The sequence below is a fragment of the Rhinoraja longicauda genome, chromosome 22, assembly GCF_053455715.1.
Source record: "Rhinoraja longicauda isolate Sanriku21f chromosome 22, sRhiLon1.1, whole genome shotgun sequence".
NCBI classification, from domain to species: domain Eukaryota; kingdom Metazoa; phylum Chordata; class Chondrichthyes; order Rajiformes; family Arhynchobatidae; genus Rhinoraja; species Rhinoraja longicauda.
In genome coordinates this window covers 577,596-605,463 of record NC_135974.1, presented here as the reverse complement: position 1 = coordinate 605,463, position 27,868 = coordinate 577,596, and the positions used below count along the sequence as shown (strand labels likewise).

The 27,868-nt window shown below is 46.9% G+C and overlaps 1 protein-coding gene across 7 annotated transcripts in view; it reads right to left on the bottom strand.

Moving 5' to 3' along the window:
* Positions 1–2,965: 2,965 nt before the first annotated feature.
* Positions 2,966–27,868, bottom strand: part of ralgapb (Ral GTPase activating protein non-catalytic subunit beta) — a 93,554-nt gene continuing 68,651 nt past the window's right edge. For 3 of the 7 annotated variants that reach the window (XM_078418570.1, XM_078418572.1, XM_078418574.1), the window contains 9 exons: positions 27,345–27,554; positions 24,830–24,988; positions 19,594–19,759; positions 18,354–18,476; positions 17,263–17,399; positions 13,842–13,950; positions 13,039–13,117; positions 9,924–10,072; positions 2,967–7,527 (listed from right to left, as the gene is read on the bottom strand). In XM_078418570.1, the coding sequence (XP_078274696.1) occupies positions 7,334–7,527; positions 9,924–10,072; positions 13,039–13,117; positions 13,842–13,950; positions 17,263–17,399; positions 18,354–18,476; positions 19,594–19,759; positions 24,830–24,988; positions 27,345–27,554 (1,326 nt within the window). In that variant the 3' untranslated portion in view covers positions 2,967–7,333. Of the gene's footprint in view, positions 7,528–9,923; positions 10,073–13,038; positions 13,118–13,841; positions 13,967–17,262; positions 17,400–18,353; positions 18,477–19,593; positions 19,760–24,829; positions 24,989–27,344; positions 27,555–27,868 lie in introns of those variants that run through there. The other 4 variants (XM_078418571.1, XM_078418576.1, XM_078418573.1 and 1 more) reach the window with 4 other exon arrangements.

The following is a 27,868-nucleotide window of genomic DNA, read 5'->3' as shown; positions in this document are numbered from 1 at the left end:
GTCACGAACAGTGAGCCTGACCTTCGGAATAAAATTGACGACATCCCTGCAAACCCTGGTATCTGTGGCCGAGACGCCGGTGGGAGATTTCCAATTGTTGGGTATCCGTCCTCTGCATTACTTACTCAACCAGAAAACTCACTTGTTTTTTGGTTGGTGGTAAACATTTCCTCAGCATTTAATGGAATTAGCTGGAATCCAATAAATGTAACATGTTGATGTTCTATTATGGAATGAAAGGCCAAGTGCATGAGGATGCACAAGGTAAATAATTTCATCAGATTAGCTTTAAGGTAGAAAATAAACCACTGGATGAGCTGAGTGGGCAGGCCAGCATTCCACAGAGGGATCTGCTGATCCCTTTGATCCTGATGAAGGTCCCAAACCAAAAACATTCACCATCCTTCTGCCTCCACAGATGCTGCCTGGCCTACTGAGTTCCTCCATGAGTATGCTTTTTGCTGTAGATTACAATTTCTGTCTCCCGTTTAGTTTTAAGCAGGGCTGCGGAAACGTGAATGTCCGCAACTTGTAAGGTGGAATGCTGGAGGGGGGAGGGGGGGAAAGAGTAGGAGCCGAGGGCTACAGCTGGGAACCTGCCCAGTCAACCTCAGCAGCGCCATTCTGCAGACCCACAAGTGCCACAGTAGGGTTTGCACTCTGCCACTGTGAAATGCAACACCGTAGACACGAATGTCACATTGCTAGTTGTATTAAGAAGAAATAAAGTCAGAAAATGTTGCAATTGCTCAGTAATTCAGATTGGTCCAGCGAAGGGAGAAACAGATATAATGTCTCAAGTTGTGGAACTTTCATGAAAGGTTTTAACTGAAATTGTTTCTCCCTCCACAGATATTGTTCAATTCAAGTGTTCTGTTGGCACTGTTACAGCAAGTGCTGGAAATCTGAGTTTATTTTCACATTACTGAGGAGCTAGGGGTGGGTGAAACACAAGCAAAGGACACTGCAGTCTTCACCAGCTGTGCATCCTAATCATGAAGACAACTTTTCTAGACAGACACAGAGTGTAAACATTGGTCTCCCCCCTCTCCTTCTACCAATGATGACACTGCAACACAACCAAACACAGCAACCCAATGCAACATTCAGCAGTAGCGTGCCAACTTCAGGGGCTTTGGATCATTGTTGGGTGAAGTTTATAGCTGTTTTGGTGAGCAGTGTCCAAGCTTCCAAGATAGCAGCTGAATTCCAGGTCAGTCCCAACCCTGCTCAATTACCCTCCTAAAGGACAGAGCAGTTGGTTGGTCCCTTCTGCAATCAGTAGTGTTAGTCTCAGTGAGGATGTGAAGCAGCAGAAAGCATTCATAGGTGTGTGTATTCGAGGTTCATGTTCAGGACAGAACCTGATCAGAATTGTGTCAGTAGACTGATGAGTACCGAGACTGGCGACATGCTGGGCTGACAGGTCCAAGCCCTCACGGTAGCTATCTCTGCTGACTCAGTTTACATGACCATGAGTTACAAGTCTGAAGAAGGGTCTCGACCCGAAACGTCACCCATTCCCTCTCCTAGATGCTGCCTGACCTGCTGAGTTACTCCAGCATTTTGTGATACCTTCGATGAGTTACAAACAGGTAAGGGTGATGAATCGTCACTCCCCCAACCCACTCTGACAACCTCCATCACGATGCCTTGGCAGGGCAGTGGTCACAGACTCTCTGACCTTCTCAGCACACGACAAAGCACGGCTCCAGCTGGTCGTCTCACCACCGAGAGACCATGCACTAGAACCCTGCTTTAAATGTGAAACGCGGTTCCCCCAGCAGGGATGTTGCAGGTCAGGTTCCGGGGCTGGAGGAAGTGTTTCCATTGGTGGGGGAATGGGCTTCAGTAATGCTGGGACAGTTCCGTTTACAGATACAGCAGGGAAATAGCCCTTCGGCCCATCGGGCCCACACTGACCATCCATCACCCTGATGGTCAGTGTGGGCCCGATGGGCTATTAGTTCACACGAATTCCATGTTATCCCACTTTCTCATCCACTCTCAACATGCTAGGGGCAATTTACAGAGGCCAATTAACCTGCAAACCTGCACGTCTTTTGGATATGGGAGGAAACCGGAGCACCCGGAGGAAACCCACATGGTCACAGGAAGCAGAGGTCAGGATTGAATCCGGGTCCCTGGTGCAGTGAGGCAGCTGCACCACCAGATCAGTTTGGGAGGGGGCAGGCAAGGTGCAGAGAGCAGTGCAGTGCTGAGCCCTGCCCAGCAGTGCCAGTGCTACAACCCTGCCCAGCAGTGCCCTGCCCAGCAGTGCCAGTGCTAGAGCCCTGCCCAGCAGTGCCCTGCCCAGCAGTGTCCTGCCCAGCAGTACCAGTGCTAGAGCCCTGCCCAACAGTGCCAGTGCTACAACCCTGCCCAGCAGTGCCCTGCCCAACAGTGCCAGTGCTAGAACCCTGCCCAGCAGTGCCCTGCCCAACAGTGCCAGTGCTAGAACCCTGCCCAGCAGTGCCAGTGCTAGAGCCCTGCCCAACAGTGCCAGTGCTAGAGCCCTGCCCAACAGTGCCAGTGCTAGAGCTCTGCCCAACAGTGCCAGTGCTAGAACCCTGCCCAGCAGTGCCAGTGCTAGAGCCCTGCCCAGCAGTGCCAGTGCTAGAACCCTGCCCAGCAGTGCCAGTGCTAGAGCCCTGCCCAGCAGTGCCAGTGCTAGAACCCTGCCCAGCAGTGTCCTGCCCAGCAGTGCCAGTGCTAGAACCCTGCCCAGCAGTGTCCTGCCCAGCAGTGCCAGTGCTAGAGCCCTGCCCAGCAGTGCCAGTGCTACAACCCTGCCCAGCCGTGTCCTGCCCAGCAGTGCCAGTGCTAGAGCCCTGCCCAACAGTGCCAGTGCTAGAACCCTGCCCAGCAGTGTCCTGCCCAGCAGTGCCAGTGCTAGAACCCTGCCCAGCAGTGCCAGAACCCTGCCCAGCAGTGCCAGTGCTAGAACCCTGCCCAGCAGTGCCAGTGCTAGAACCCTGCCCAGCAGTGCCAGTGCTAGAGCCCTGCCCAGCAGTGCCAGTGCTAGAACCCTGCCCAGCAGTGCCAGTGCTAGAGCCCTGCCCAGCAGTGCCAGTGCTAGAACCCTGCCCAGCAGTGTCCTGCCCAGCAGTGCCAGTGCTAGAACCCTGCCCAGCAGTGTCCTGCCCAGCAGTGCCAGTGCTAGAGCCCTGCCCAGCAGTGCCAGTGCTACAACCCTGCCCAGCCGTGTCCTGCCCAGCAGTGCCAGTGCTAGAGCCCTGCCCAACAGTGCCAGTGCTAGAACCCTGCCCAGCAGTGTCCTGCCCAGCAGTGCCAGTGCTAGAACCCTGCCCAGCAGTGCCAGAACCCTGCCCAGCAGTGCCAGTGCTAGAACCCTGCCCAGCAGTGCCCTGCCCAACAGTGCCAGTGCTAGAACCCTGCCCAGCAGTGCCAGTGCTAGAACCCTGCCCAGCAGTGCCAGTGCTGAGCCCTGCCCAGCAGTGCCAGTACTGAGCCCTGCCCAACAGTGCCAGTGCTAAACCCTGCCCAGCTAGTGAACACTGACACATCTCACACACCCACCCAGCCCTGCCACACCTCACACACACCCCATTCACATCCACCCACCTTTGCCACCACACCATAGTTGCCCACCTACACTACCACAACCGGCTATACATGCCGCCACACCTCACTACAACTATCCATCCCTGCCGCCACACCAGGACTGGTCACTTACACACAAAAGTCATCACTCACTTAGTTTTGGGTGGGTGGGGAATATTACAAAGAAAATTCATAAAGCAATATATTATCAGAAGTATATGAACAGGAATTCAGTCTAAATTCCAAGTTCGGAAATAAAAACCATCATTGGAAACGGAAGTGGGGTTTGACCCTGTAGATGATCACCAGACCTCAGCTGGTAGGAATGAGCAGTGGGTGCTAACCCAAACCACCAAAGCTCCAAACCATCAGCAATGCTCCCTTCCACAGAGACTGAAGTGTGGGGAAAGAAACCGTATACTTGGTGCTTTTCATCACCTCAGCAGTCTCAGAATGTATGAGGCAGAGAAATACTTGAGGTGCAGCTGATGGTGAGTGCAGGAAAGTGGTGCCTGATTCACACAAAGCAAACCAACAACAGCAGAGGGTCGTAATGTGACCATCTCAGTGAGATTCCACTCCATCGTCTCAGCACAGGCAAAGCAAAGGCACTGCAGCACAGGCACTGCAGCACAGGCACTTCACAAGCAGCAAAAATAGATTGCAGACTCCATGTCCACTGACAAAAGTTTCCCAACTGGATCTGTCCTTGCCTGGGTAACTGGGGATAGCTTTTGAATAATTAAATGCAAAAATTAAAAATGCTATGTCTATCAATTCTGGTTTCTTGTTATGCAAGGCATACACACAAAAATATAACACATTAATTTTGAGAAGTAGATCACAGGGAGTGATTTAGGTCGCTGAGCTGATGTGTTCAATGTTACTGAGCATGCAAGGGCGCACACGAGGTTTGAAGCGGAAACTGCAAGGTGTGCTCTGTCTGACTGGCTGCCCTCTGGCCAGGCCCTCGGGAGCTGGGACGATTTATCGCACTATCATTCTGCACAATGACAGTCTCACAGGCTGCACTTTCCCAGAAACGGATGATTTTTAATTTAACAGGTGCTGAACTCCGCAAGCCAGTTTAGTTCTATTTGATGAATTCAGAGGGTTGCTGTTTCAGTCGCACTCCACTGGTTGTGCTATCTGAGGTCAGGGTCTGGTTTTCGTGGAACAAAAATTCTAATGACTGAAAAGTACGGTTAGGGAATTCGATAACTCAAAGACAAAATCTAATCTCTTTTTCACTGAAACTAGAATTGCATTACTGCACACCAAAATACCAAAACTTAGAGCAATTGAAATAATAATTGACGAATGAATACAAGTCTGGGTATTGATCATTGACCCTCTCCTGGCCTGTTAAAACTAAAGCTGACAATGCATATCACTCAGTGACATGGATGTGAATCCCTGTTCTCAGTTACTGACGTCAGAGCTGGCAGCTTCACTGATACCTGGGAGCAGGTGTGTGGAAGGAGATTCAGAGAACAGCGAGTTATGGATTAGGGATTTGTAAAATCACACACAGGTTTCACAAACTAAAGAGGTCATTTTGCAGACAAAGTACAAAGGCCCCACCCCACATAGGGGCCCACGTAAAGCTACCTGCAAGCCCTGTTCCTTCCCGTCCATCAGCATTGCTGCATGCCAACTGCTCGAGTACAGCCACTGATATTCAGAGTTCCACACTTGGAACTTCCATTTATGTGCAGAGTGAAAACTAAACGCAGTCTGCACCGTGACACCAATCACAATCTTTTTATGCAAAATCTCCTGCACTCCAAATACACAAGTTATTACACATCCTCACTCAGACAACGTGACAGACTGGACAACCAACGGCAATTCAGTAGTAACCAAAACCAATCTCCATTTCTCAAACCAAACCATTGAGACACACAGATCCTGAACCACTAGAGTTGGCCTTGGCATACCAGCACCTGACTGGGTGAAGGGTCAGTGCCTGGTCAGCTGTCCACACGTCAATGGCTGTGTACCCTGGGCAACCCATCTCCCCCATCACAAACTGCTGTCTTTTGATTTTTTTTGTGGCTACCACAAAAAGTGGTTGAAAGTTGTTTATTTTTTAGAATAGGGGCTTCCAGAATAGTTGTATGCAGGCTGTCGATGTCTGCTCCGTGTCCCACTGATAGAAGGCATGCAAATGTTGTTTCTAATTCAGGTTGTATTTAAGATGGTGAAATACTGAAGGATAAGATTGAATATGAAGACTCTGGTTCAAGAGCTACCAGCCTACTGAATGACACCAATAACTGTTCACAGAAGTGATATTCATTTACTTTGATCCTTGGTTGGAGAATGATGCATGATTTGTGACATGGCTCCATTGACAAATGAAACAAACACTGAAGAGAGAGTTGTAAAAGTAACAATTATTCCCTAAAACAGAATGAAGACCGCTTAAAATAATGCTGAACAGAACTAAAAATTGTACAAGTATTTTAAATGCCTTGTGATTTATGAAAAAAAGTAACAGTTGTGTGTGATGTGTGGGAGGGTTTGGAACAAACTCAGGCATTTTCACGATGGTGTTATTTGATCTACGGCTGAGGTTTCCCACGCACAAGCCAGCTGCTGCGTTGACCTTGGTCGGATTTACTGTGAACATGGGATATTTGCCTCCCTGTACTCAAAAGGGGGGCTCACATGAGTGCAGCTTCCTGAGACCAGGTGAGGTCTGCTACAGAACCATTGCAGGAGCATGGGTCTGAGACAAGGAGGAACAAGATGCCACCGGCGCTGATCCATGCAGTGAGTTGGGTCCGGAACGGGACTGCCACTGGTTGCCAGGGAAATGCAGATAAAAGTTTACAAAACACTCCAGTTCTCCCAAGGTCGAACACAAGTGGAAGTTCTCTGAGTGAGATTGAACTTCTGACGACAAGGGATGGGGATAGAATGAGGAACAGCTGTAGAGTTGGGACATAGAGCGTTTAATCATCATCCTTGTGAACTTCATTCCTTCAAACCACCACCTTCTCCTAATTTCCAACCTACTTTTCATTCCTCATTTTCTGTTCGGAAGTGACAGAGCCTGCATTTACCGCATTTCAGCACATCTGTCTGTTTGTTCCAAGGCACCAGAAAGACAAGTTGATGTCCCCCAGCTGAATTGGGCATTGCACTGTATGAAACAATGCTAAACATGCCAACACCGTGGGAATGACAGCAGAACATGTGTTTGTTAGCATACACCAAACCACTCTGGCTGGTATCAGGAATTCAATGGTAAATGGGTAATTCACTACTCTAGGCCAACAAATGAAAGGAGATCTCCCACCCCCTGCCCCCAGCCTCGGCGATAGTGACCACTATGAAGAGCAAGAGCCGGTTGTGTTGGAGTCACCCCGACTGTTGGACTGTGGCTGTGCCAGAGTCACCATCTCCACGACTGCCCCTTGTGTGGGTTCAGTGCAAGGTCCAGGAGCCAAATCACCACACTGTGCACACGGTCGGTGCCTGCCACGTAGCCGATCAGACATACCATACATAATACAGAGTTCAGGTACTGTACAGAGATTTGGTTATGTTCAGTAAGGCTGTCTTGAAGTTCAGTATAAAATGGGTTTTATAGATTTCTCAAAAATCAAGTTTACGTCCTTAATACACATTTACACAGAACCAGCTGGCATACTCTGCTTCCCCGAGCTCTGGAGACCAGTCCATGCCTCGCATCACGTTGGCCAGCTGCCCGTCTACGTAGTAAAATAGCTTATAAATACTCTGCTTGTCTCGCGGTCACCTACGGGTTCAGGGGCTTTGGTCCCACCTCCTGAAAGAGTGAGGTGTAAAACTCTGGCTCCAGCAGCTTGTTGCGGTACTTGTGAACAATGTCAGCAATCTTCTGCTTCCTACGGACATGGGGTGGGTTGTACGAGTCACTCTCCAGCCTCTTCCTTCGGCAGATGTTGATTATAGTCTGTCGGACCAAAAACCCTGCAATAAGAAACAACCAGTATAGATTATCACTAAAGCCATCTTATATACTAAAACTCTCGTTTGTTTGTTTGTTTGTTTGTTCCTGAAACACAGCCAAACGGTACACGATAGCGCGACAATTTTAGGCCCACCTTACTCACCGTCATCCCTTTGGTGCTAATAGAAGAAGTTTCATTGAAATCGGTGTTATGTTTTTAAAGTTATTCACATTTTACAGTTTAAATCTATCTCCAAGGGAGGGAGGGGGAGGGAGTGGAGGGAAGGGGGGGAAGGGAGGGAGGATAAGAGCGGTTGAGGGGGATGGGGAAGGGGAGTGGGAGGGGGGAGGAAGGAGGGGGGGAGGAAGGAGGGGGAGGGGAAGTGGAAAGGAGAGGGTGCTGCTCCAATGCAGGAGAGGTTTGGGCCCAACAGGTCCACTTGGTCTAGTTGTTACCAATACTCCCCCCATCCTTGTATTCACTCTCTTAACTGGGCTAACTCCACGCTGAGCAGTGTAGGAACATGATCAGTGAGAGAAAGTCTTTCAACATAACCCCCCCTCCCCCCCCCCCCCATGTCCAAAGTCCACCGATTATGTCTTTATGTTGCTGATTAAACATGAAGACACCAAAGACTGAATGAAGGCCTTTCATTTGGACTAAATGAAGGGTCCCAGCCTGAAATGTCAACCGTCCATCTCCCTCCACTGATGCTGCATGACCCACCAACTTCCTCCAGCAACTCTCGCATGCACAGCTCCTGTTCCAGATCTGGAGGACGTCAAGCAGTTTTGGATCCCATGGACGAGAGAGGTGGAAGCGACATCAAGCTGAGGATTTGTGGAAGCTTCACTGAAAGATTAGATAGAACTCGGACACTATCACAAAATAAATACTTTAAATGCTCCCCAATTGAAACTGGACAACTACTTGAAAAGGCAGAGGTGGGCAGAGGCTGAAGCCAGGCAGATACTGTGGAAAACATTTGTTTGGATTAGAACCACTAGCACAACATCAAGTGCTGGAGGAATGGAGGGATATGGATTATGTCAGGTAGACAAGTATGGTCAGCATCATATTGTGGGCCGAAGGGACTATTCGTGCTGTACTGTTCTATGTTCTAACTCAGTGGACCATGCAGCATCTGTGGAGAGAATGGATAACGACTCTTGCCGCCCTGTCCTGCTGTTTCTCTGTAATCACTAACCTACTTGAAGTCAGTCAGCCGGAAACAGTTACGTTATATTATCCACAAGAAAACACAAGCCATGTCTTTCCCATTACCAACATTTCCATATAGTATGCGCATTAGGTTTCCATTGACAGGAGGCCATTCTACCCATTTGGCCGATGTTGGCTCTCACAGCAATTCCTCCACTTCTCTCCCTCAAACGTTCACCAGCTTCACCCCATTCTCCCACCAGCCACTTACACTAGTCGTAAATTACAGAGGCCCATTCATTTACTACCCAAAGGTCTTTGGGATGTTGGAGGAAGGGGTAGCACCCGGAGAAAACCTACGCGGTCACAGAGAACGCACACACACCAGAAGTCAGGGGTAACCCAGGTTGCTGGAGCCCGCTGACAGTAGCATTACCTGCTGCACCAATGACAGGGCCATGACAACAGCATGCTGGGAGAAACAGTGATCTTTTTACAATTCAGAACTGTAGCTCCCTGAAGCCAACATTAACGTTGCATACAAGGCACATGCCTGAAAATACAGCTGCGTTAACAGGCCTGCAGTGCTGGAGCCTGTGTGGGAACCTCGCATGTTGCAGGAAGAGGGACATTGTGAAAGGAGGACAGACACAAAAAGCTGAAGAAACTCAGCGGGTCAGGCAGCATCTCTGGAGAGAAGGAATGGGTGACGGTTTGGGTCGAGACTCTTCTTCAGACTGGTTAGGGATAAGAGAAACGAGAGATATAGACGATGATGTAGAGAGATAATGAACAATGAATGAAAGATATGCAAAAACGTAACGATGATAAAGGAAACAGGCCATTGTTAGCTGTTTGTTGGTGAAAATGAGAAGCTAGTGCGACTTGGATGGGGGAGGGATAGAGAGAGAGAGGGAGTGCCGGGGCTACCTGAAGTGAGTGAAATCAATATTCATACCACTAGGTTGTAAGCTGCTCAAGCGAAATATGAGATGCTGTTCCTCCAATTTGCATTTAGCCTCACTGACAATGGAGGAGATCGAGGACAGAAAGATCTGTGTGACAATGGGAAGGAGCATTAAAGTGTTTAGCATCCGTGAATGGAATGGAATCCTGCACTCAGGTCTTCATGCCAGCAGTAACTATGAGTAACACGATGAAGCATGGATCGCCAGGAACAAGGGGAGCACAGACGTTGTCTGGGGTAAGAGGTCGATTGCAAGTCTCCTCAAAGTGGAAGGTTCACGTCCTCACCTAAAGCTCGGCGACTCACAACCATCCCATCCACCAGTGGGATCACCATGCTGAATTTGCCCGTGGCCCCTTGCACTTTTATTCTGAAGAGACCGGTCCTCAGGGGATGAATGAAAACGACAGGCACATCCTTGTCTGATGCAGTGGTCCTAAAGACAGGGGCCAGTAAAAGAAAGACTCAGTGCCGACTATACACAACATGGACAAAGGCATTAATTCATCATCAGCATATTGTTCAATTCACGAGTCATGCGTCAGCACGGAAACCTCAGACCAGGTTTGTCCAATCACCTCCCCCCACCCCCACCCCCACACCACAGCTGCAACAATCCCTGAAACTCTAAAAAATAAATACAGTGCTCGCTTTGCTTTTTTCTAAATGGTCTGTGGCTGGGCTCTTAGTGCCTGGTGTCTGGTGCCTGGTGCCTGGTGCCTGGTGCCTAGTGCCTGGTGCCTAGTGCCTAGTGCCTGGTGCCTGGTGCCTGGTGCCTGGTGCCTAGTGCCTGGTGCCTAGTGCCTGGTGCCTAGTGCCTGGTGCCTGGTGCCTGGTGCCTAGTGCCTAGTGCCTAGTGCCTAGTGCCTGGTGCCTGGTGCCTAGTGCCTAGTGCCTAGTGCCTAGTGCCTGGTGCCTGGTGCCTAGTGCCTGGTGCCTAGTGCCTGGTGCCAGGTGCTTGGTGCCAGGTGCTTAGTGCCTGGTGCTTAGTGCCTGGTGCTTAGTGCCTGGTGCTTGCGTTCCCTCTACTCCACGGTAACGTGCACCTTCCGAACAACAAGGGACTGCGCTCTGAAGAACAGAGATGGAGTCTGCTCAATGTCTGCCCACCGTTCCTGCACGGTGGACCTTCACCCCACTCCCTCTATGGCAGGAGCATCCTCTCTTGGGCAAGGAGACCAAGCTGTGCACAATACTGCAGGGGTGCTCTAACCATGACTGCTATTCCGGAAGTGGCGGCGCTGCCCTGCAGCTGCGGCTCGCCGGCAGTCTGTTTGTCTTTCTTCTTTCTTTGTCTATTTGTTAGTGTTAGATGTATGAAATAGCCTATCTTTAGCTGTGTATATGTGGGGGGTGGTGGGGGGTGGGGGAAACCTTTAAAAAAATCTCTTCCTCAACGGAGATGCGACCCTTTCCGAGTCGTATCTCCGTTTGCGCTAAAAAAAAAAATTTAAACGCGGGGCCTTCCATCGCCCGCGGGGCCTTCCATCGCCCGGTGCGGCTTGGCCGCTGGACTTAACAGTGCCCGGTGCGGCTCGGTCGCGGGGCCTTCCATCGCCCGGTGCGGCGGCGGGACGGTTCAGCGCCAGGTGCGGCTCGGCCGCGGGGCCTTCCATCGCCCGGCGCGGCTCGGCCGCGGGACTTTACATCACTGGTGCGGCTCGGCCGCGGGGCCTTCCATCGCCCGGCGCGGCTCGGCCGCGGGACCTAACATCGCCCGGCGCGGCTCGGCCGCGGGACTTTACATCACTGGTGCGGCTCGGCCGCGGGGCCTTCCATCGCCCTGCGCGGCTCGGCCGCGGGACCTAACATCGCCCGGCGCGGCCGCGGGACTTTACATCGCTGGTGCGGCTCGGCCGCGGGACTTTACATCGCTGGTGCGGCTCGGCCGCGGGGCCTTCCATCACCCGGCGCGGCTCGGCCGCGGGACTTAGCTGCGCACGGTACGGCCGCGGGGCCTTCCATCGCCCGGCTCGGCCGCGGGATGTTTCAGCGCCTGGTGCGGCTTGGCCGCGGGGACTTGGGCGTGGGGAAGAGAGCGGAAGTTTTGTTGCCTCCATCACAGTGAGGGGGTGTTTGGAGTCACTGTGATGGATGTTTGTGTTGGGGTTATGTGTCTTGTGCTTCTTTTTTTTTTTGTGTGACTGCTGGTAACGTAATTTTGTTCGGTACCTCGGTACCGAATGACAAATAAAGGCTCTGTATTCTGTATTCCTGTAATCAAACTGCTTTGTAATAGAGCCCCACACAGCAAGTGTCCCACCAACTGCAAGTGCTTACTGCATTTGGCCTTCAGTGATGTGATTTGGCCTTCAGTGATGTGATGTACACCAAGTCCCTTTGAAGATGAACACTATTGAATGTCTCACCATTGAACAAACTATTTCCCATTCTTTGTACAGTAGGACAACCTACTTTTCCCACATTTTTCGCTACCACCTTCTCACCCATTCACTATTTGTCTCTATCTCTCTGATGCCTCTAATACATCCACCATTCCTTCCAGTTTAGTACAGTGGGGAAATGTGTAAGTTTGATGCTCTGTGCGCTCAGTCACACTGTTGATGTGGGTGATGAATGGCTGGATCCAAGTACCCTCCTGCATCAGTCACGGCCGCCGACTCCGTGCCTCTCAATCCACATCGGTACATAACCCCCCAACGCTCCAACCTTGTGAAGCAACCCTCTGTACAGGACCTTACCACAACCTTCTGGATAATCCAAATACCCATTATCCATTCCACTGGTCCACCCATAGCCTCAACACATGGCAATGGTTCTCAAGCTTTCCATCCATTTCCCCAGTTACATCCTTCATTTGAGATTACTTCACTTCCCTACTTGGCCAAATATTTGTCCATCCTGCAAGGATATTTGAACTTCTGTTGCGTTTTATTGTCTCCTTGGTGTGACTATTTCCCCAATATCTTATCAATATCATCCGCACATTTAGTAATTTTTGATTCCAGACTTTGAGTGGTTGATGTTAATTGTGCTCAGAAGTTAAACATTGGGGATTTCCACTATCTACCCACAGTGAACAGCTGCTCTACCAGCAAACTATTCATCTGGTTGACCCCTTGTCTGCAATCTGTGGCCTTATTCATTGGTCTATGGATGATCTTATCAAGACCTTTTTCAAAATGAAGATAAACTATAACCAACATATTGTCTACTCTCTGCTGCCCCATCACTGTGGCAGCATCATAAATCAGGAGTCCTCTCTGCCACACACAGCACACACCTACAGCGATCTGAGGCATGCTCAAATTGGTGTACAAGTAGAGACTTTGGCATTGACTTCAACAGAGAAGCATTAACTTAAGCTAAGGAAAAGAAGACAAGGTCTTGAATGAACTTCAATGAACTGAACGTAAAGGCCAGGCATAGGACTGAACGTACCGGAGTGATGTGCTGCTATTTGTGGTGGTCTCCACTCCAGTGCTGGTCTCTGGCAGGAGATCGGTGAGAGGAAAGTTTTCTAGAAGAATATCAAAAGGCATTAGGTGTGTTATACTGCATCAGCGAGGACATCATCCCATGGGTTGCAAGTGTTTGAAGAACACACAGGCTGATGGAAATCGGGATGTGTCATGTGACAGGGCCGGGGAACAGACTCAAGATGTCTGCAGTCATCGCGGCCTTGATGGAGAACAAACTTGACTTAAAACGTCTGCCAATAGGTTCCAGCACTTGCTTGCTCACTCCCCACTGCACATCACCTCTCTTCACCCACACCAATAGCCTTATTAGCCAACATTCTCCATCACACACTCAAGAACAATAAAAACTTCCTCAGTTACATATTTCCCCATTTGTCCCCAGTTGCACCATTGAGCAGTCCGGGGATTCCTTTCCTTAACCTCTTCACCCTCCTTTCCTCCTTTAAGGTATGATTAAGCTTTTGGTCACCTGTTTTAAAGTCTTTATAAATGGCTTGACATAACCTTTGTGTTTGATAACACTCCCAGAGTGTCTTGGGATGCTTTTGCTACAACAATGATGCCTTACAGATCCAAGTACTATTCATACATATATAACAAATATCCCTGAAGGAGGGAAGAAATTTTTGCAGTACAAAAATTATTTTCCTTAATACAAATGGGCTGATATAGCCAAGCAAAAAGCCACAGCAATGGCACATACCAGTGTATACCCTGGCAGTAATCCAGGGTTTGAAGGAAGCTTCTACAAAAATACCATACCTATATCATCGAAGCGTTCGACCCACACAACTACCACCTTGGTTTCGGGGCCCAGCGGAGGCACAGTTCGGCCCAGTGGCAGCCTCTTGCTTTTCTGTGTCGGACTTGGCTTTGGAAGAGAGAAACTGGAATTAATGATTTCCTGGTTAGAATCTGGAACATATTGGAAGTAATGAGGAAATTAAAGACAAACCTCATTTGCGGCATGTGCATTAAACAGCTCAAACACATCCATTGCTCCACCATTACCACTTGAGACTTACCTCTGCAATGTGTGCATCCTCCTGATACAGCTCCACACCTCAGATACATGGTCAATGCAGGTGGTCTGCATTGGGAGCTGGAGGCATTCAGCCCATGGCCATGGTTATAAATACTCTGCACCTCCTTCGGCAAGCACTGTTCCATAATGTATCTCAGCACTGTTAATGGGTTGGGTTGGGAGATTCCACTTCTTCAGACACGTTGCTTGGGCAGGGAACTCAGCTGATCACAGTAACCACCATCATCATTGCTGACGGTCCCACAGGATTGGAGATAACTCGGGGGCAACTGCAGTGGATGTGCAGAGCTGGGACTGATGGTCAACCTTTGGCTGTTGGACAGGCTCAGCATGGGTGTATGGTCAGGACAGGTCAGCTGGCAGTGACCCCTGGTGACAGCAGGGGTGGGCCACTGGTGGTAATACCAGTGATCTCACCAGAGGCAGCACTTTGCACACGTTAGACAAAATATACTTGACTTTAAATGAAGTATTCCTTGTCTACAACTGCTTGTTACACAGATGGCAGCAAGGAATTTGCCCACGTAAGCTCCCACTAAAACACTGAGATGGAAGATCAGTTGCAGGTTGTTGTGCTGCCTTGCTCTTTTTAAACACAGCAGTTGTTTTATGTCCACATGAGGACAAGGCTACCGAGAAACATAGACAATAGGTGCAGGAGGAGGCCATTTGGCCCTTCGAGCCACCACCGCCATTCATTGTGATCATGGCTGATCATCCACAATCAGTAACCTGCGCCTGCCTTCTCCCCATACCCCTTGATTCCGCTAGCCCCTAGAGCACCATCTAACTCTCGTTTAAATTCATCTGGTGAATTGGCCTCCACTGCCTTCTGTGGCAGAGAATTCCACAAATTCACAACTCTCTGGGTGAAAAAGTTTCTCATCTCAGTTTTAAATGGACTCCCCTTTATTCTTAGACTGGTTCTGGACTTCCCCAACTTTGGGAACATTTTTCCTGCATCTAGCTTGTCCAGTCCTTTTATAATTTTATACAGTTCTATAAGATCCCCTCTCATCCTTCTAAATACCAGTGAATACAAGCCTAGTCTCCAATCTTTCTTCATATGACAGTCCCGCCATGCTGGGGATTAACCTTGTGAACTTACGCCTCAATAGCAAGGATGTCCTTCCTCAAATTAGGAGACCAAAACTGCACACAATATTCCAGATGTGATCTCACCAGGGCCCTGTACAACTGCAGAAGGACCTCTACTCATATACTCTAATTCTCTCGGTATGAAGCCCACCATGCCATTAGCTTTCTTCACTGACTGCTGTATCTGCATGTTTACTTTCAGTGACTGGTATTCAATGACACCCAGGTCTCGTTGCACTTCCCTTTTTCTTAATCTGACACGATTGTGATAATAATCGGCCTCTTTGTTCTTGCCGCCAAAGTGGATAACCTCACATTTATCTACTTTAAACTGCATCTGCCATGCATCTGCCCACTCACTCAACCTGTCCAAGTCACCCTGCAACCCCCTAGCATCCTCTTCGCAGTTCACACTGCCACCCAGCTTTGTATCATCTGCAAATTTGCTAGTGTTACTTTTAATTCCATCATCTAAATTATTAATACTGTATATATTGTAAATAGTTGTGGCCCCGGCACCGAGCCTTGCGGCACTCCACTGCCTGCCATTCTGACAAGGACCCGTTTATTCCTACTCTTTGTTTCCAGTCTGCCAACCAATTCTCTATCCATGTCAGTACCCTAACCCCCAATACCATGTGCTCTAAATTTGCCCACTAATCTCCTGTGTAGGACCTTATCAAAGGCTTTCTGAAAGTCCAGATCCACTGGCTCTTCTTCATCCATTTTACTTGTCACATCCTCAAAAAATTCTAGAAGATTAGTCAAGCATGATTTCCCCTTCATAAATCCATGCTGACTTGGACCAATCCTTTACTGCTATCCAAATGCGCCGTTATTACTTTTTAAATAATTGACTCCAGCATCTTCCCCACCACCGATGTCAGACTAACTGGTCTGTAATTCCCCACTTTCTCTCTCTCGCTCCTTTCTTGAAAAGTGGGATAACATTAGCTACCCTCCAATCCACAGGAACTGATCCTGAATCTATAGAACATTGGAAAATAATCACCAATGCGTCCACGATTTCTAGAGCCACCTCCCTGAATACCCTGGGGATCAGGCCCTGGGGATTTATCAACCTTCAGTCCCATCAGTCTACCCAATACTATTTCTCGCCTAATGCAAATTTCTTTCAGTTCCTCTGTCTCCCAGATCCTCTGTCCTCTAGTACATCTGGAAGATTGGTTCTGTCTTTACTAAGGAAGACACAAAGTACCTGTTCAATTCTTCCGCCATTTCCTTGTTACCCATAATAATTTCACCTGCTTCTGCCTTCAAGGGACCCACATTTATCTTTACTAATCTTTTTCTCTGAACATATCTAAAAAAGCTTTTACTATCCTTCTTTTATATTCTTGACCAGCTTATCTTCGTACTTCATCTTTTCACCCCGTATTGCCCTTTTCTGTTTACTTCTGTTGTCCTTTGAAAGTTTCCCAATCCTCTGGCTTCCCGCTACTCTTTGCTATGTTATACACCTTTTCTTTTAGTTTTATTCCATCCCTAACTTTCCTTGTTGCCTCCTACAAGCCAACCTCCCTTGGTACTGCACTAGCAATAACAGCTAGAAGTCAAGGATGAGGATGCCAAAATTGAGTGAAAACTGGCAATTAACTTAAACATCAGTGACTGCAGTCACGCAAGGAACGCTGCAGGCAGTCTGTGCATAATACAGGTGAGAGGCAAGCGAATAACTTTCACAGGTGTCGTTTAGGCTGCAATATTGTCAGCAGCTGAGAGGAAGTTCCTGTTTCTCTCTGGAACAACTTCACTGCATCTTCAAACTTAGCTACAGGAATTGGGAGAAATGTGTATTGGCGTCTCACCCTAGCCAAGGGAATGGTGTGCACGATTTCACAATGAGAAAGGTTAAACCAATATAGAACTTTTATTAACGTTAGCTTCTAAAACAGTAATAAAGGGTGGGGGGTGGGGAAGAGAGGTAGTTTTGAGCATTGATGTGCAGCAGTGACCCACATAGTATTTGCAGAGCCGACGCCACATTTTTAATGACTGAAATAAAGTTGAGGGTCTTACCCTTTGGGAATTGGCAAGATTGTCGGAGTGATTTGGGAAGAGCTCCAAGGTCAGTGGGGCTTGTTTCAGGAGACTGGGCAGCAGGTCCATCTGTGTCTCCGTCTCCTGTGTTCCAAGCCCGCTCTCCAACGAGTCTGCTGCAGATACAACAGGAAAATTAACTTCCCCTTCAGTACTTTGGGACTTAAAATGATGTACTCAGTGGGCATGGAGTGGTAGCTAAAATATAAACATTACCTAGAACTTACAGAGCGTGTTAAATAGATATTTAACATAGTAATGAATATTAAATTGAAGATTACAGAAAGTATGTTTTAAACTATTTAACATTAATTTAAATCTAATTTTGCATTTCAACAGGATTTAAAAGAGATCTTTTCTCATGAGGCATCATTAGTGGATCAAAGTAAGCACTTGACCTTTACAAACATCCACCTTAGTGCTATTGGGTTGGTGAATGGAAGAAGTGAAACAACCAGGGTTGTCCCAATGAACCCAATATGGAGACAAGATCTCCAGAGAAGAGGGAGTACATTGAGAAGTAGTATGTTTGATTCAGGGGAATAAGGAAATGCAGAGAAATTAAACAAATATTTGTTTCCATTTTTACAGAAGATGACACCTCTCTATAGTGGAGTTTATTAGAGGTCTAAAGTGAATGAGGCTAAAGTGAAAGTTTAAATGAATATTAGTAACGAAATAGCATTTGGGAAATTAATGTGAGCAAATGCTGATATACACCAAGACTGGATGACCCGCATCCCAAACACTTGAGAAAGTTGGTCACTGATCCTGTCAGCATGGTGCATTTAAGCTTTCAAAAGGTTTTGATAGGTGCTAGGAGCAAGGATAGGGTAATTTACTGTCTTGGTTAATGAACAAACAGAAATCAGAATAAACAAGTCCTCTGCTGAAAGGGCCGCTGGGACCGGCGGGGGCGGCGGGGGGTCTGGTACCAACAGAGGGGGGTGTTTTGCTGGGACATGCAGTGGGGCCATAGGGACCCTGGCTGCTCACAATCTACATCAATGATTTGGATGCGTGACAACATTCAAGTTTGCTGATAATGGCGCTCTGAAAGTTTGACTTACTGGATGACTCCACAAAAGAAGGAACAACAAAGGCGATCTCTGTCAAGGCATCCGCATAGTACAGCGCATTCTTCTCCCCGCTAAAAACACCTCCTCCAGTATCGTCGGGGGTCAGCGTGTCTTCTAAAAGGATCAGAGAGATCTTAACAAATTTGGTCTCAGCTCGGTAAAGTCAGCTTAAAGAAAAAGGTGCAACCTTTAAATGAGAAGCCGGCAGTTCAAGGTTAACTCAGGAAACTCTTCTTCACACAAGTACTGCGGATATATCGGATCAGTTTCTATCAAAAGAGGTTGTGAATGGAATTGTGTGTGGGGAGGAAATGGAGAAAATGAGGCGGTGATCCAATGAAAATTTCAAATTGTTTGATCCTCTGCCATTCTCTAATATCAAAGTAAATTCCTGGATGTCTATTCAATGGTTTAAACAGGATTTTGTGTACAAAGTAGCCACCAAATTGACATCGCAAATTACACTTCAAGGTAATCTCTTGTTACCTAACCTCTGGCACAGTAGCAGGAGATAACTATGAGGTAAGGAGCTGAGACATTAATGCTGATTCTGTATCCATGAATGCTGCCCAAGGAGTAGTAGCATTTTTTGGTTTTTGTTCAGACTCGCTGTGCATGCTGTTATGTTAGAAAGTCCACTCCATACAATTGTTTTTTAATGCCACATTTCCAGCAACTGCCCCATTTCCTTTTGCCTTATCAACACATATTGTTTAGAACACAGTGCTGGAATAACTCAGCAGGTCAGAGACCACGGAGGGGTAACAATTTGGGTCAAGTTCCGACCTGAAACGTCACCTATCTATGTCCTCCAGAGTTGCTGCCTGACCCGCTGAGTTACTCCAGGGCGGCACGGTAGCGCAGCGGTAGAGTTGCTGCTTTACAGCGAATGCAGCGCCGGAGACTCAGGTTCGATCCTGACTACGGGTGCTGCACTGTAAGGAGTTTGTACGTTCTCCCCGTGACCTGCGTGGGTTTTCTCCGAGATCTTCGGTTTCCTCCCACACTCCAAAGACGTACAGGTATGTAGGTTAATTGGCTGGGTAAATGTAAAAATTGTCCCTAGTGGGTGTAGGATAGTGTTAATGTACGGGGATCGCTGGGCGGCACGGACTTGGTGGGCCAAAAAAGGCCTGTTTCCGGCTGTATATATATGATATGATATGATATATATGATGATGTGATCTACACAAGATTACAGCATCTGCAGTTGCTTGTGCCCCAAACATACTTAGTTCTTTGCCTTCGTTGCCACCAGCTGTATTAATGAGCCAGCTGGTTGAGATGTGGCCTGTCCAGCCCGGGTGCTTTCCAACATCTACTGGCCATCCCAACGACAAGAGGAATTCCAGGAAATTAGACTGCACATTACTAGTGGATTCCACATTCCTGAGAATCTGAAAAGACAAAGGAAATGAGTCTATGAGGACATGATCAATGAAACAAAACATAAAGGCTACCAACATCAGGAGCAGGATCAGATAGCTACACAACTGGAGGCTAGTGAGAGCTGGTGGATAAAGCATTAATCTGAATGAATCACCTTTGCTGCTTTGCATTGAGGGAGAAGCTCAGATCAAAGCAAGTTTCAGTTGTCATTTTTGAATGTTTTGACTGAATGCCAAATGCCTACATTTTTCTTAGCTCTTCTATGGTACAGAATTCATAACCAGAACCATCCTGATACACACTCATGTGAAATATTTCATTCCAGATATTTAATGTGATCCAAGTGCACCACATATAAACTAGGTCAAGTCAAGTCAAGTCAATTTTATTTGTATAGCACATTTAAAAACAACCCACGTTGACCAAAGTGGTACTAACTGAAAATATTTGCCTCAATTAAGCAACAAACTGCCAATTAATTTAGTTCAAGTCCAACGTGATCAGTTGCCAGGATTTTGCCATAAGTGCCATTTTATGCCATTTTTTATGATCTCAGCAAGATAATGCCCTTTTCACGATCGAGTTAACGTAACGTAACGTTGCCGTGTTAACGTAACGTCGAAGAAAATTTCCACCAACGAGGCGAAACCGGGGGGCGCCACTGTCGGTCATTCATTCGTGGGTAATAGACGAGGCCCCTGTCTTTTGCAGTCAGGCTGTAAGTGGGTGTTAAGTGGTGATTGGAGAGGGGCGGGTGGGGAAAAATCCAGTCTTTTCAGGCTGGAGTCAGGCTGAGAGTTGGTGTGAAGTGTTGTTTGGGGAGGGGGGGGGGGGAAGGGTGTACCAGGGTTAAGTTTCTGTTTATCAAACCTGCAGTAGAACTCGTTCACGCCGTTGGTCAGCTGACGATTGTCCAAGGAGCTCTTGTAGCTTGTGATTTCTTGCAAGCCCTTCCAAACTGAAGAAGAGTCATTTGCTGAGAACATGCTCCTCAACTTCTCAGAGTACCTTTCCTTGGCAGCTCTGATTCCTCTTCTCAGATTGTACTTGGCCTGCCTGTAGAGGTCTGCATCCCCGCTCCTGGAGGATCTACCCTTGCAAGCCTAAAGTCAAGTCAACGCCTTGTAAAAAACTGAACGATTTGGTGAGTGTACGGGAGTGATATACTCTCTACAGACAAATGTGTGCTGTTTTGCAAAGCATGTGAGAAAGCAGCAAATCATGATAAGAAATATTTAGTCTCCCAGCATGTACAGACAGCTAAACACAAGTTGGCGGCAGAGAAACTGAAGGCGGGAAATACGCAAGCTTGTCCCCTCACTACATTTACTGCTGGCTCCAGTCGCAAAATGTGAGTTTTCGAGTGATCTGTACAAGGCATTCATTGATGCTGGAACTCCACTGTGGAAATTGGAAAACAAATCTCTGAGGTTTTTTAGAGAAACACACAGAGGAACATATACCGAGTGAGTCATCATTACGGAAAAATTATGTTGACAGCAACGTCAACAATGTTGTGCAGAAAATTAGAGATGAAGTTGCATGCAACAAAATATGGATCTCAATAGATGAGACAACCTATGCTGTGGGGAGACATGTTGCCAATGTGGTCATCGGTACACTGGAGGCAGGTCAACAATCAAAGGAGCATATCGACATGAATATAGAGTCTGCAGCTTGTTTTGGGTATGCACCAGTGACCTCAGCTGGGGTAGAAAGAAGTTTTTCAGAACTGAAGCATATTCTGTCTGGCAGACAACACAGTGTAATACCAGATCATTTGAAAAAAAAGGTAGTAATTATGCACAACCAGGCAACTTTGGTCATTTAATGTAGTGTACCTTTATATTATCATTTTTAACCATATTTTGGTGGTGGAAATATGTGCCTTTTATGCCTTTTTTTGTCAATAAATGCCTTTTTCATGCCTTTTTTGTAATTTTATTATGCCTATTTGCCTGTCTTTTCAGAGATTTTTAGCGCCTAAACATCCTGGCTCTAGTGATCAGATTGCGGGAAACTAGAGAGGAATTTGCGGGAGCCCGAGTTGTCTTTAAACACAAGAGAGGTGCTGGAAGATTGGAGGGTGGCAAATGTTGTGCCTCTATTCAAGACGAGCTGCAGGGAAAATGCTGGGAACTATAGGCCAGTGAGCTTAACATCTGTAGTCAGAAAGTTACGAGAGAATATTGTGAGGCATAGGATAGGCATTTGGATGGACAAGGGCTGATTAGGGATAGTTAGCATGGTTTTGTACGTGGGAAGTTTTTTTGAAGACAAGGCCAAAAAGGTCGATGAGGGCAGAGCTGTAGATATTTGGACTTCAGCAAAACATTCGACAAGGGTACTCATGATAGGCTGCTCTGGAAGGTCAGTTCGCATGGGATCCAAGGAGAGATAGTTGAATGGATAGAAAATTGGCTTCATGGAAGGAAGCAGAGGGTGATGATGAAAGGTTGCTTCTCGGACTGGAGGCCTGTGATTAGTGGTGTGCCTCAGGGTTCGGTGCAGGGCCCGCTACTTTTTGTTTGTCATCTAAATCATTGATTTGGATGAGAACATACGTGTCAAGATTAGCAAGTTTGCTGATGATGCAAAAGTGGGTGGTTTTGCAGATAGTGAAGATGGTTGTGATTGCAGCAGGATCTTGATTGATTGGCCAGGTAGGCTGAGGAATGGTTGAAGGAATTTAATACAGAGAAATGAGAGGTGATGCATTTTGGGAAGGCTAACATGGGCAGGACCTACACAGTGAATGGTAGGGCTCTAGGGAGTGTTGTAGAGCAGAGGGATCTAGTAGTGCAGGTGCATAGTTCCTTGAAGGTAGAGTCACAGGTAGATAAGTTGGTCAAAAAAGCTCTTGGCACATTGACCATCAGTTAGAGTATTGAGTATAGAAGTTGGAAGGTCATGTTGCAGTTGTACAAGAGGTTGGTAAGGCCACATTTAGAGTATTGTGTAGGAAGGAACCACAGATGCTGGTTTAAATCAGCAGATAGACACTATAAGCTGGAGTTATTCGGCGGGACAGACAGCATCTCTGGAGAGAAGGAATGGGTGATGTTTTGGGTTGAGACCCTACTTCAGACTAGTACTGTGTTCAGTTCTGGGCACCATGTTATAGGAAAGATGAGGGGTGATCTTATAGAGATGTATAAAATCATGAGAGGAATAGATTGGGTAAAAGGACAGAGTCTCTTGCCCAGAGAAGGTGAACGAGGACCAGAGGACATAGGTTTAAGGTAAAGGGCAAAAGATTTAATAGGAACTGGAGGAGTAACTTTTTCACACAAAGGGTGGTGGGTGTATGGAACAAGCTGACAGAGGAGGTAGTTGAGGCAGGGAATATTCCAATGTTTAAGAAACAGTTAGACAGGTATATGGATAGGACAGGTTTGGAGGGATATGGACCAAAAGTGGGCAGGTGGGGCTAGTGTAGATGGGATATGTTGGCTGGTGTGGGCAGGTGGGACTAGTGTAGATGGGACATGTTGGCCGGTGTGGGCGGGTGGAACTACTGTAGATGGGACATGTTGGCTGGTGTGGGCAGGTGGGACGTGTAGATGGGACATGTTGGCCGGTGTGGGCAGGTGGGACTAGTGTAGATGGGACATGTTGGCCGGTGTGGGCAGGTGGGACTAGTGTAGATGGGACATGTTGGCCGGTGTGGGCAGGTGGGACTAGTGTAGATGGGACATGTTGGCCGGTGTGGGCAAGTTGGGCCGAAGGGCCTGTTTCCACGATTCTAATTCTGTCTCTCACTATCTTCACCATATATCGGCAATTCTAAACAAATTATTGATGTCCATTTACTATTTTGTAAATTTATAAATTACAGGATGGGTATACCAACGTGATGACGATGAAATGAATTTAAGAAAAAAATTAACAATCGCATCTTCAAGAATAAAAACAATCGCAACGGTACAATCATATGCTTCATGTTTGCCTCAATACATGATATAATTGGTAAAAGCATTTCTCCCGGTTGCACAAACCACCACGCAAATAAATGCAGGGGTTTATCAAAAGACCACCCACGCCTGCATCATAGTTCCATAATATTACAACTTATCCTGTATTTCATCTTACTTGCTGACTTATCTGCTCTATGACGGTCCAAAAAATCTATAATCTCAGCCTCAAATATACTCACCAATTAAGTGTGTACAACCTTGCATTGAAGGGAGTTTTAAACCCGTGTTAGAAATTCCTCCTCATCTCAGTATTCCTTTCTCTAAAACCATGACTTCCTAATTCCAGATCCTCTGGACAGAGTAAACAGCACGATTATCAGACCTAATTTGACCATTTCAAATTACATCTGACAGCAGCTGCATATATTCCATGACCTTCATCTGAGATTCTAAAGAACTTGTTGACCGTCAATTGTAAGGGAATAAAACGGCCAATAAGCCACTCAACTCATCCTCCAGTATTGTTGGTCCTGCTGCAGAAGAACCATTTCCTTTCTGGTGCTCTCATTCCCGTCACTCTCCTTCCCCCCCATTCACCCCTTGCCTCCTCGATTAGCACAAGCTGTGACTTATTTTGGTGTTGGTTAAGACCTAGTAGAGGTACGAAACGCATGTGCACTTACTACATACTGAGAGAGGGCGGGTGCCTATTACAAATGGATACTGCAAGACTGAGTCAGTGTAGATGGAACCTGGCTCAATGTTTATTTTGAAGCCACCATGAAGAATAAGCAAGCTCTTGGTGAGGAAACTGAATAACTCAATAATACACTTGCTTTATACAACAGAGTGGTAAATTTTAACAACAAATCATTTTCAAAGATTCACTGTTCTCCAATTAATTATATTTTACTCTACTTCTTATGGTAGAATGAAGGATCTTTATAATAAATTTACTTTGTGGACACAGTGTCAAGATCAATGATGCTTTTTCTGTCACATATACCTAGGTACAGTGAAATTCCTTTTTTGCAGAGTTCAGTAAAAATCTTACTATGCATGGGCACAATCCTACTTAAGTACAAGAGAGTATGAATAGTAGATTACACTGAGACAGTACACAGGATTCGCCGTGTTTCCGGCACCATTTTAGGTCCTTACCTCTTGACTGGTTTTCTGTCCAGGTTTCATATAAAATATGAAGACAGTTTCGAACGGTCTGCAGGGCAGCAAGTCCAAGTAGCTGATATCATCAAAGAGCCCAGCGAGAGTGGAGTCCAGTGCAATAAGATGAGGAGGGAGACGACTATTGCCTGGTTCCTGAGGAAAGGCACAAACACTGTTAGTCACATAGCATGGAAACTGGCCCTTCTGCCCAACTCGTCCATGCCCACCAAGTTGTCTACCTGAGCTAGTCCCATTTGCCCGTTTGGCCTTTACGCCTCTAAACCTGTCTCAACAGCTTCCAGCTCGTTCCACATACCCACCAGCCTCTACGTGTAAACGTTGCTCCTCAAGACCCTTTTAAATCTTTCCCCTCTCACCCTAAATCTATGCCCTCTAGTTTTAGTCTCCTCTATTCTGGAAAAAAAATCCTTATCGGCAACCCGGTCAATATTTTGTGTCACCCCTCAGCCACTTACACTCAGAAAAACAGTCAGTCCCAGCCTCCCATTAAGCCCAGTTCCAGTAATACCTTCGTCAATGTTTTCTGCACCCTTTCTAGTTTAATGACATCCTTCCTATAGCTGGGCAACCAGAAGTAGTAAGGAAGGCAAAGAGGGCTAGAATGCAAAAACAGGGATGTAATGCTGAGGTTTTATAAGCCACTGGTCAGACTGTAATTGGAGTATTGAGAGCAGTTTTGGGCTCCATATCTGAGGATGGATGTGCTAGCATGGGAGAGAGTCTAGAGAAGGTTTACGAGAATGATCGGTTAACATCTGATTTGGTTAACATCTTATGAGCGTTTGACGACACTGGACCTGTACTCACTGGAGTTTAGAAGGATGAGGGGGGGCCCTTGTTGAAACTTACCGAATAGTGAAAGGCCTGGATAGTGTGCATGTGGAGATGGTGGTGGATTTCCGCAGGCGCAGCCACGTCCCCCCCAACATCCAGGGAATGAACATCGGGAGAGTGGACTTTTATAAGTACCTGGGTGTTTACCTTAACAATAAACTTGACTGGACCGAAAATATCAATGTACTGTACAAAAAGGGCCAGAGCAGACTTTACCTGCTGAGGAGACTCAGGTCCTTTGGAGTGCAGGGGGCACTCCTAAGGACCTTCTACAACACTGTGGTGGCATCAGCCATTTTCTATGGAGTGGTCTGCTGGAGCAGCAGCATCTCAGCAGCAGAGGGGAAGAGACTTGACAAGCTGATCAGGAAGGCCAGCTCTGTCCTGGGTTGCCCCTCGACTCAGTACAGGTGGTGGGACAGATGAGGATGATGGCTAAGATAACATTGCTACTGGACAACGACTCCCACCCCATGCAGGACACTGTCACTGCACTGAGTAGCTCCTTCAGTGACAGACTCCTTCACCCAAAGTGCGTGAAGGAGAGATACCGGAGGTCCTTCCTTCCCGCTGCTGTGAGACTGCACAACCAGTACTGCTCCCAGCACACCAGTCAACAGACTAGTTAACAGTAACAGTTAAAAAACCCACAGTAAATTATGACAATTATCCTTATCTTTATTTTTATTTATAATGAATGTCTGTCGCTATCCACTTTGCTGCTGTAACACTGCGAATTTCCCCGGTGTGGGACAAATAAAGGAATATATTATTATTATTATTATTATTCCCACCTGTGGGAGGATCTCGGACCAGAGGCCCTCAGAATAAAAGGGCTACCATTTTACAAAGAAGAAGAGAAGGAATTTCTTTAGTCTGTGGCCTCTGGTCTGAGACCCTCCCACTGTTGGAAACATCCTTGGTGAATCTGTGGCATTCAATGGATATTTTTAAGGTAGAGATTGATAGGTTCTTGCAGAGCTGGTGCGGGTGAGAGGGTTTTTCCAGGGCAGTCCAGGTCTGTGCTCACTGGCATTTATAATAATGAGGGGCAATCTCATTGGGACACACTAAGATCTTTGGGGGGGCTTGATAGGGAAAATGGTAGGAGAATATTCCCCACATGGGCAACTTAGCATGAGAAAGAATGGGAGAATCATTTAAGACGATAAGATGATTTCTTCTCACAAAGTGTGTATTTGGGATTATTATTTTTCAGAAAGGCGTGGAGGCTGAATCCTTGAATTTATTCAAAGCTGAGGTAGATAACTTTAAAAAAATGAGTAAGGGAATTAAGGGTTACTAGAAAACAACAGGAAAGTGAACGTAAGGAATGCCGGATCTGCCGATATAGTAATGTCGAGGAGATTAAAGGAGCCAAATGACCTGTTCTTGTTCCTATTTCTTCAATTTATTGAGTAAAATGTTATTTTATGCAAAAAAAATCTGCTGCAGCAGCCTCATCCCCTCCCCCGGACATGATATTATCATTGAGAAAGAACATATTAGGAGCAGTGGCCTTCAGTTATAGTATGTTTATACAAAGTGGAATCTGTTGTACCATGCAACTAAACAATGTGCATCTGGAAAACGTAGCTGTGAACACAAAGCACGAACTGAAGAATCTGGAGTGATCTGGGGAGTAATTCTGTACCTTCAGGGCTTCCAAAGAAAGGAAGCCAAAGTGTGAGAGCAGAAGGCGAGCGGTCTGGAACTCCTGGGCTGGAGGAGGGGGAGAACACTCCGTGTCTGGATCTGGGAATGTGGTGTTCGACAGTCTCTCCTCACTGATCTTTTCCAACGCATTTTCATAGAGAATTTGATTGGCCATCAACTTCTTCAGCTTCTCGTGTTGAACTTCCATCTGTAAAAGTTTAAGTAGTTAAATATTGTACAATTCAGCATGTTGTAAGTTGCAGAGGGGAGGGGTGGGTAGAACAAAGGGAAAGTCCATGATAGGGCAGAGACCTAGCGATGGGTGCCGTCTATGAGAGGAGAATGAATTCTCCTGAATCATCATGGATTGTCTGGAGGAGTATAGATAGAGGAAATGAATGAGGGCAGATAGAGAAAAGAAAATAGTGTGCAGGAACTGGGAGACAAAGGCACTGCAATTTCTGAAGAGCTGAAATTAGAGAAGATGCTGCAATACTCTGCAGATCACTCAGCATCGGTGGA